The 10,470-nt window shown below is 42.7% G+C and overlaps 1 protein-coding gene across 1 annotated transcript in view; it reads left to right on the top strand.

Annotated features, from left to right (window-relative positions):
* Positions 1 to 10,470, top strand: part of arhgef1a (Rho guanine nucleotide exchange factor (GEF) 1a) — a gene marked incomplete in the record, with an annotated part of 43,699 nt that overhangs the window by 4,241 nt on the left and 28,988 nt on the right. The window contains 9 exon segments of the mRNA XM_005937813.3: positions 3,441 to 3,489; positions 3,698 to 3,830; positions 5,035 to 5,144; positions 6,185 to 6,328; positions 6,519 to 6,769; positions 6,844 to 6,969; positions 8,460 to 8,580; positions 8,945 to 9,021; positions 9,829 to 10,000. Coding sequence (XP_005937875.2) covers positions 3,441 to 3,489; positions 3,698 to 3,830; positions 5,035 to 5,144; positions 6,185 to 6,328; positions 6,519 to 6,769; positions 6,844 to 6,969; positions 8,460 to 8,580; positions 8,945 to 9,021; positions 9,829 to 10,000 — 1,183 coding nt within the window.

The raw sequence follows: 10,470 nt of genomic DNA, 5'->3' as shown, positions 1-10,470 counted from the left end.
CAGGTTCCATTTTAAAATTCTAGTTTTAACTTTTAGAGCATTACAGAGACAGGCACCCCCCTACATTGCTGATCTGATTCATACACATACCTCCACTCGTAACCTGAGGTCAGCAAACCAAAACCTTTTAGTGGTCCCCCACACTCGTTTTAAAACCCGAGGGGACCGATCTTTCCAAGCTGTTGCACCCAGATTGTGGAATGCACTTCCCCTATTTCTACGGGGTTTGGACTCAGTGGAGACCTTCAAAAAGCAGCTAAAGACATTTTTATTTCAAAAAGCTTTTAATTAGACCAGGGTTTTCATGGTGTATTTTATGACTGTATTATGTTTACTTACTTATTACAAGGCTTGATGCAGAATTTTCTTTATGTTTTTGTCTTTGACAGGTTAAACCACAATAAATAGTGATAGCATATTCATGGTGTGGGCAGTTGTCTGCCTCTTATAACCCGTGATCTTGTGAATTTCATGAGTCCAGCAACTAACCACTCTTACTAGATTGTATCATGTCATCTCAACAAGAACAAAATAAGTTGAATTTCATACAGATCCTACATGATTTAATCATGTTTACCACAGAAACATGAAATTATTTTCTTCAAATTACAAGTTATACTTTTGTAAATGTAACAACCACCCAATTTTCTTTTTTTGAGTGCAGAGTGAAGTGCTCTAATGCGATAACATAGTACTATAAGGTCATTAAGATAAGACGGGGCAAAATGAAGCAAGACCTTGTACGTGATAAGAATGATTTTGAATTTGATTTTGGATTTAACAGGGAGCCAATGAAGCAAAGCCAATATGGGAGAAATATTCTCTCTTTCTAGTGCCTGTCAGTACTATAAAGAAGACCATTTCTGCAGATGATCTGTTAGCTGTTTGACAACTACTCTTTCAAGGATGTTTGATATGAAAGGAAGGTTGGAGATTGGCCTATAATTAGCTAAGACTGCTGGGTCTAGAGATGCTTTTTGAGTAAAGGTTTAACTACAGCCAGCTTGAAGGCCTGTGGTACATAGCCGATCATTAGAGATAGGTTGATCATATTTAAGATCGAAGAATTAATTAATGGCAGGACTTCTTTGAGCAGTTTTGTAGGAATGGGGTCTAAAAGACACGTTGATGGTTTGGAGGAAGTAATTATTGAAGTTAACTCAGAAAGATCAATTGGAGAAAAAGAGTCTAACTTAACATCAATGGTACTAAGAGTAGCTGTAGATAATATTTAAGAGTTACTTTAATTTTCCCACAATGGAATAATTTGGGTGTGACAGCAGCAAGAGAGACACATATACAAACAAACAGTACACAAGACACAGAACAGAAACATACACAATTTTTACATAATTACAACAAGGACAATAGTTACCAAAAGCAGAGTACTGTACAGTTATTGAAATTAAATAAAATTAAATACAGATAAGAGGCAAACCAGGTTGTAGTGCGAATTGGTTAATTAACTAACTTATTGCAGTTACAGCATTGATGTAAACATCTGTTTGTTGGGAGCAGGTCTGATTGTACAGTCTGACAGCTGCAGGGAGGAAGGACCTGCGGAAACGCTCCTTCATGCATCGAGGATGCAGCAGTCTGTCACTGAAGCAGCTCTGCAGTTCAGCAACATTTACATGCATGGGGTGGGAGACTCTGTCCATCAGAGATGTTATTTTGGCCAGAGTCCTTCTGTCTCCCACCACCTGCACTGGGTCCAGGGTGCATCCCAGAACAGAGCTGGCCTTCCTGATGAGTTTATCCAACCTCTTCCTCTCAGCTGTCGATAAACTGCTGCTCCAACATACAACACTGTAAAAAATGACAGATGCCACCACAGAGTCATAGAAGGTCTTTAAAAGCGCTCCCTGGACTCCAAATGACCTCAGCCGCCTCAGCAGGTAGAGTCTGCTCTGACCCTTCCTGTAAAGAGCATCCGTGTTGTGGCTGCAGTCCAGTTTATTATTCAGGTGAACACCCAGGTACCTATAGGAGTCCACTATCTCAATGTCCACTCCCTGGATGTTCACCGGTGTCAGTGTGGTGGGTCTGCGTCTCCGGAGTCCACCACCAACTCCTTGGTTTTCCCGGCGTTGATCAGCAGGTGGTTCTGCTGACACCAGTCAACAAAGTCCAGAGTCCAGTGTCTGTACTCTGAGTCGTCCTCACCTGTGATGAGGCCGACTATGGCAGAGTCGTCAGAGAACTTCTGTAGGTGGCAGCGTGGGGAGTTGATGGAGAAGTCTGCACCAGGGGGCGCAGATGGTTTAGAACCAACCTCTCGAGGGTCTTCATCAGATGTGATGTCAGGGCTACCGGCCTGTAGCTGCTGAGGTCCTTGGGATGGGAGGTCTTTGGTACCGGTACCACACAGGAGGTCTTCCACAGCTGTGGTACTTCCCCAGTGACAGGCTCAGGTTGAACAGATATCCTAGGATGCCACACAGTTCATCTGCGCAGCATCTCAGGAGCCTGGAGCTGATGCCATCTGGACCTGCAGCCTTCCGCACCTTGATCTTGCGAAGCTCATCCTCACTTGAAGTGCTGAGATAGAAAGAGTGGATTTTGGGGGAGGGGTGTGTATGTTGGAGTCCACAGAAGCCGGGGGTGGGTGTAATGACTAGGAGCTGGGAGGTGTGAAGTCCTGAGATGAAGGACAGGCAGTCCCTGAAGATGAAGGAGATTGCAGCAGGGGGGACGATGCTGGGTGGTGATCAAACCTATTAAAATATTTATTTAGGTCATTCACCCACCCCAAGTCTCCTGCAGCCTGGGGGGTTGGTTTTTGTCCTGAGATTGTCTTCAGGCTGTTCCAAACCCCTCTGATGTTGTCCTGTTGCAGCTGCTCTTCCACCTTCCTGCTGTAGTTTTCCTTCCCCTGCCTTATCTTCCATTTCAGCTTCTTCTGGACAGCTCTCAGCTCCTGTTTGTCTCCAGATCTAAAGACTCTCTTCTTCTCCCTGAGGAGAGGCTTTATTTCAGGATTTATCCATGGCTTGTTAGAAAAACACCGTACCTTCATGATGGGTACGGTGTTGTCCACACAGAAGTTCATGTAATCCGTAATGCAGTCTGTGATGCTGCTGAGGTCATCCTCCAAAGGGCTGCAGAGGTTGTCCCACACAGTAGAACGGAAACAGTCCCTCAGGGCCTCTTCAGTCTCTGCCGACCATTTTTTAACTGTGCGTTTCACAACTGGTTCTCTGTGTACTAGAGGTTTATACACAGGGCTGCACATAAGTGGTCCGTAGGTGCGCATTCGCTGTCAAAATATATCCTCTTTTTGCTTTAGTTCCTTTTATTTATTCCTAACAGTTTGCTTTTGAGTTCTCAATCAACATTAAATATAATGAATGGTGAATTTATTCTGGTAGCTAAACTGACCTAAAAACTCTCTTTGTTTCATTTTTGTGCTCCTGTAATTGTAGTTTTTGTCCTTTCAGCAACAGAAGACGGCCCTGATGAAGAACAATGTTCCACTGCGTGCAAAAAGTAAGAACAATGGAACAAATCTAAGAAATGAACTGCATATTCTGCCTCACTCTCGTCCTGTCTTCTTTCCTTCCTCCCTCCTATCTATCTCTTTATCAGTATGTTCCTCCATCATCATTAAAATCCTCTTTAGCTTGCTAACATGTTGGAATATTTTTCCCTTTCTTCAGCCAATTCTCTTTATAATACAACTATTTTCTCCTCTCAGCTCAAGGAATGCGAGAACGTCCAACTTCAGCTATTTACCCCTCTGAAAGCTTCCGACAATCTCTGCTCAGATCACGCCGTGGCCGCTCTCACCTATCCCTGTCCAAGAGCGTCTCCACCAACAACATCGTAGGGTGGGTCATAAACACAGCGCAAATATTAGTGTTGCTCTGTTGTTTGGTTAAAGCTACCTGAGGTCATCAGTGCACGCTGGTTTGCTGGATTAAGGACAGAAACCAGTCACATCCACTAGTTTGGATTTGCTTTGTCGAATGTTCAGCGAACACCAAGAATGCATAAAAAGCAGGACAGGAAATGATCTTTTAAAAACACAGTATGTGACCTTAACCGTGGTCACTCACTGTCACATGGTGGGACAGGAAAGGTCATGAAGCTAATTCAAGATGATTTTGAGCTGCAACCATGAGTATTCATGCTTGCTTTCCCCCAACATGCCAATGTTTTTGATGAGTGAGGCACAGAACAGACTGTGGCTGACAGACAGATGATGATGAAGATTATCCATCTTCATGCTACAGTCACTGGCAATGATAAAGATGTATACAAGTTTTGTAAATGCTCACAGGGACGGTGTGATAATATCTCAGATTGCAAAATTTACTCTGCTCCACCTGATTTGAATTCAGCTCAGTTCAGTTTATTTTTCCGATACAAAATCACAACAGCAGCCGCCTCAAGGCACTTTATGTTGCAAAACCCCACAATACTGAGAAAACCCCAACAAGCACTTAGCGACAGTAGGAAGGAAAAACTGTGAAGGCCCGAGACCCAGACTAAGATATGCAAACTGGACACAGAGACCGGTGGGGGTTACAGGAGGCACACATGGCCCCCGTGAAGTCGTGCGAACAGTGCAGCCTTGTTGCTCTTTTTCTGTGACACATACACCCAAAAAGAGCAGAAAACCTTCAAAAAAAGATAATCTATTACAAACCCTCCACTCCATGTTTGTTCGAAACCAAAGAGCTCATCCACTGTGTCTGGGATTGACACTGATTTGTTGAGTTTGTGCTGGCATTTTATATGGCTCCACGCTAATATATATACACGAGGAAATTTTCAGTTAACCCACAAACTTAGTTGGAAACTGTCAGTTTCAGTATGTCTGTCAATCAAAACACCAACATTCCCAACTCCAAAATGTATGAGTTGGTGTGCAGCCAGTGAAATCTCTATGCATTAAACACCACTGTTCAAGGTGCCTCTTATTATTTTAACATTTGGCTCTGTTTGGTTCTCCAGTTTGTTTGCCGCTACATTTATTTCATGCACAATAGTTAGGCACCAATAATACCTGCATGCATGTGTGTGCTGCAGGTCGCTGAATGATGATGCTCCCCTGGGACTACGCAGAATTCTCTCCCAGTCAACAGACTCCCTCAGCTTCAGAAACAGAACGATGTCGATGGAGTCGCTCAATGATGACGGTATCGCAAACATCCAAGCAGCACAAAATCTTAGACAGCTCCATGTGTTCACAGTCAGTTAATTATACATGTATGTTATATACTCACAAGTCTGCAGGCCAAAGACTGGTCATTCTTCCAGCAACATCATAATGCACTGGACTGTAGTAGAAAACAAACCAGAACAGTTCATGAAGTCCATTTCCACCCAGAGAACTGATGCTGCTGATTAGATATGTGCATAAATGAGCAGTTGAACAGGTGTACCTGGAGAATGTAGGTATTTAAAAAAAGAAATTCCTTGTGACTATTTTCCACATAGAAAGTAAGGGCTGAATGGGAGACTGCAAAGAGTACAAGTTCCAATAATCTGTCTGATAGTTTATGGATTAATAAGGTGGACAGAACGTTCTGTCCACGCCTGCACACCTTCTTATTGTAATATTGTGACAAATGAATGCATGTTTCCAGAATTTAAGCAAGCTTGTCAACATGAATGCATTTTTGGTGCTTAACTTTAATAGATAATTGCTTAACTACTAGTAGTTGGGGGTGGCTGCAGCTCAGGAGGTGGAGCAAGTGTCCACAGGTGGTTTAATGGGCCGAATATCCTTGGACAGGATACTGACCCCAAGTTGCATCCATCAGAGTATGAATGTGCGTGAATGCTAGACAGGAAGCACTGTCATATAAAAAAATAAGTGCTTGTATAAATGGCTGAATGACCCTGGTTGTATAAAGCGCTTTGAGTGCTCGGGTAGAGTAGAAAAGTGCCACATGAGAACCAGTCCGTTAACCGTTTGGTGCATGCTCCGATTGGTAATAAGATCCTCATAAACATTCTTCCTGAATGTAGTGGAATACAACTGTACAGCAGTAGAAGTGAAACGTGACACATTTCATGAAGAAGTCGTTGAATCTTCAAACCTTCAGGAGAAAGCTCAAGTCGTCTGTTCAAACTTTTGTCTTCAGTCTACAATAATCTCTCATATAATAATAGTAAAATAAACAATAATCTGTGAGTCTGCAGTCTTTCATACTGATCTTCTTTTCCTCTTTAGGAGAACTGTACTACGCCTCAGTCCTGGAGGAGATCGAGCTTGAGGGCCAGGACTTTAAGGCTGACTCGTGGAGCATGGCTGTGGATAGCAGTTACTTACAGACACATCGCAAAAATGTTATCAAGAGGCAGGATGTCATCTATGGTGACAAAAACATGATCTATTTTTCATCATTTCTGCCTCATATGCAGACGTTCAGTCTATTGCTAAACGTTATACATGTGTTTGCATATGGACACACACAGAAAACAAATAAGTATGTCACCGTTTAGAAATATGCAATGGTTGTCATGCATCTCATCTCACCTTTGTTATACGTGTGTGTGTCTCTTAGAGCTGATCCATACAGAGCTGCACCACATGCAGACACTGCAGATCATGGAGAGGGTGTTTCGACAGGGCATGCTGGAGGAGCTTCAGTTAGAGCCCAGCACCGTGCATGCTATGTTTCCCTGCCTGGACCAGCTCATCAAGATACATTCCCAGTTTCTGGCACAACTTCTCCTGCGGCGCAAGAACAGCCTGCAACCTGGATCCAACCACAATTACACCATTCATCAGCTGGGGGATATTCTAGTAGAGCAGGTTTGTGATTCTGCTGACTTCCCCTTACTGACTCATATCCACAGTAACGTGACTTGTTTGTGTTCTTCTGCCAGTTCTCAGGCCAGTCTGCAGATGACATGCAGAAGACTTATGCCGAGTTCTGTAGCCGACACTTAAAGGCTGTCAAATTATACAAGGAGCTGCTCGCTAAAGACAAGAAGTTCCAGTTCTTCATACGGGTAGGAGACACATGCATGGACATATGTATATGTTAACGACCGTACCGACCTACCAAGACTTGTTCCAATTATACTTTCTAATTATTATTTCACCTTCCTCCGTCTCTTCCTCATATTGTTGTTGGGACTGCTGGCCTTCCTGCTGCACTCCTCCACAGCTGTTTCCAGCATCAGCAGCCTCGTGTGACCGCGAGGGCTTGTTACCAGTTGTTGTTGGTGCTGCTGTTGACGACGCAGCAGCATAATAAATATGAACAATAAAGCAACAATAAGCATAAGTAAATAACTGGCTTACTTGGCACCTACAATGTTTCATACTAAAGGCATTTTAATTTTACTAAGCATAGACTAAAGATGTTGATCATGTCGGAGGAGAGCTAAAGGGTTTGAATGAGCATGTCTGAAAGACATAAGGAAGCAGATGTCGCTGCTATAATTGGTTAAAAAAAGGGCAAAAATGCTGTTTCAGAACAAGAGGACACGTTCAAGAAAAAGAAAACGCAGCTTCAATTGAAGAGTGGAGGAAATGCTTCATCGGTGCCTAAGATAAATTCACTGCCCCCTAAAATTAAAAGAACACTTGGAAAACACATCAGATCTTAATGGGGAAAACATTCATGCTGGATACTGATACTGGTACAGATGGTAATGAGTTAGGAATGAAAGGATGCCTCATTGTTTGATGGAATGAAATGAAATTATGAACCTACAGACGGCTGAATTTAAAGAATGGCGCAGCAGGCTCTCCCATTTTACTAACGGTACTCAGGAGTTTGTATGACTGACCATGTTGGGACATGCTCCTAATGAGACTGCAGATGGTGACCTGGGGGATCTACTTTTACATCGGCCTGCACAGTTGCGCCAGATAAAGCGCACCAGGAGCAGCCCAGTTACCCACTGCACCAGTGCAGGGTACAGTGGGGCAGAGGAATTCCCACTGATACTTAACGACGGTCAGGATGGCGTTGCTCAGCCTGTAGAGACCCGTGTGCGAATTCTTTCCCCCCCCATTGATATCTGATGTTTTTTTCCAAAGTGTTCTGTTCATTTTATCAGGCAGTGCATTTATCTTAGGTACTGATGAAGCACAGACATGCCACCCCGGCCATCACTGGCCCACCACTAAACTTGTCCGGGCAGCAGAGTGTTCCCCACGACTTCTCCGGGTCCTCTTACGCATGTCACGTGTGTTCAGTGTGAACCTGCACTTATGTGTGGACAGCACAGGATACCAGGGTGGACCTGCCAATTCTGCGACAAATGCCAATCATGCACTCACACATACAGTGTCGATACAGTGTCGATACAGTTAGCACAGGGCTAGCTAGACATTGTCGCGCCCTCAGGCCACCCTCGTGGAAGCTGGTTGAAACCATGACTTCGTGGAGAAAAGTCATACCTTTGACTTCAGCTCTGCTGAGTGTATGATTCAAACTGATCGCTTTTAAATAATGATGAAAAATTAAAGCTTCCTTTCTCTCTCTTAGCAGCAGGTGAGTCGAGGACCCTTGCTACGTTGCCATGGTGTTCAAGAGTGCATCTTATTGGTGACTCAGCGGATGTTCAAGTATCCTGCACTTATTCAGCGCATTCTGGACAACACAACAGGTGACTCATCCCAGTCATCTGCCTCCTTTTCTCAGATCTACAATGTCACTAGAAAATTAAAAAAATGCTGGTTTTCACATTTAACTAACATTTATGGTTCCACACAACGAAGCAAAACCAGGCTTCAATGGGAACTTTTTCCTCGTCTCCATTTTTCTGTTATTTACTGTAAACCTAACCCTTTAACACCCAGGGTAATATATTTGGTACATGAAGCTTTTGTGAGCTGGATTTAGTAAATTAAAACTCATATATGCAAATTCATATTTCTTTCTTTTGAAAAAATTGTCAGAAGATGAAATTCAAACTTCACAGTTTTACTGAAATTAGAGATGAATCAGATGATTGTTTCTATTTTATCCAGATGATGAAGAAGAAGCTTCCTCTGTGGCCCAGGCTCTGCTGATGATCAGAGAACTGCTTAGTTCAATAGACCAACAGGTACTGAAGTGTTTGCTCCCTGTGCAATAATCTGTGCGTCATTCATTCTCTTCATATTCAAATATCAGCAAACTCACAAAGAATTTATGTTCTTTTCTAAATCTTACACATTCAGACATCAAGTACAAGTCAGTGCAAACACTCATTCTTCCTAAATGACGCTTAGATTAGGGCTTTAGATCTCTAGTTTTTAGCTTGTGCTAACAACCCAGCATTCATTTGTTCTCCTACCTCAGCTGTAAAGTGGACGACTTGTTTCACTAACCAGAGAGAGGATTTGTAGCATTTACAGGACAACAATTGCCTGCCCTGTTCGACAGGCTCTAAACTTCCACACAAGTGCTTTTAGCTCATACTCGAGATCTTTGTTTATTTCTAAGACTGATTTCCTTCTGTTTTCTATCTACTGAAAAATCTCATCGTATTTTCTGTCTTATAATGTATTACACTATAATACAGTCATAATATGTAGTATTTATTAGTTTCAATAGAATAACATTTAGTAATAAGACCTTACTATTCCTCTACTTTTACTAAAACTCAGTAAAACTCAGCTTCATTTTTAAACACTTAGACTTTGTATGTTCATCTTTCCGCCTGACTCCCTCCAATTCACACACATTTATTTTGTCTAAGTGATGTTCATTCCTCTTCTTTTTAAAGCACACCTCCACCTCCATCACCGTTTCAAAACGGATCTTACAAATCTCCTTGTAACATCCATTTTTGCCGACTCAGATTAGCTCGCTGGTTCATTCAGATGATTTAATCAAACTGAAAATGTAAGATTGAATTTCCTGTCGGCAGATGGACGATCTGGAGAAAACGCAGCGGCTTCAGGAAATCCATGCCAAGCTTGACCCAAGGGCTGAGGCCATAGTACGGGATGGAGGAATATTTAAAGCTGGAGAGTTACTCCGAAGGAGACTTATCCGTGAAGGGACCCTTTTCTGGAAAACTCCAGGATCACGACTCAAAGGTACACAACAATTGGGTGATTAATATTTAATAAAATAAACATAATACAACAGGTAGACACTGACTATTGTCCTATTACTAGCTGTCTTAATTCTTTATGGCATAGATTCAACGAGGTGGTGAAAAGACTCCTCAGAGATTTTGGTTCATATTGACAAAATACCATCAAGTCAAAACTGAACATTTAAATCAGCCTCAGTTGACCTTTACAGCAGGGGTGTCCAACTCCAGGCCTCGAGGGAGGTTTAGATCTCACCCTGGGTCAACACGCCTGAATCACACGATTAGTTCATTACCAGGCCTCTGGAGAACTTCAGGACATGTTGAGGAGGTCATTTAAATTGTGTTGGATCAAGAACACATCTAAACCTGCAGGACACCGGCCCTCCAGGCCTGGAGTTGGACACCCCTGATGTACAGACTGTATATATAAAACACACGTTATACGTTGGCTTATGTAATTATTCTGTC

The sequence above is a fragment of the Haplochromis burtoni genome, unplaced genomic scaffold (assembly GCF_018398535.1).
Source record: "Haplochromis burtoni strain Fernald_Lab_line unplaced genomic scaffold, NCSU_Asbu1 Contig_235, whole genome shotgun sequence".
Taxonomy (NCBI): Eukaryota; Metazoa; Chordata; class Actinopteri; order Cichliformes; family Cichlidae; genus Haplochromis; species Haplochromis burtoni.
This window is presented reverse-complemented; position numbering and strand designations above follow the sequence as displayed.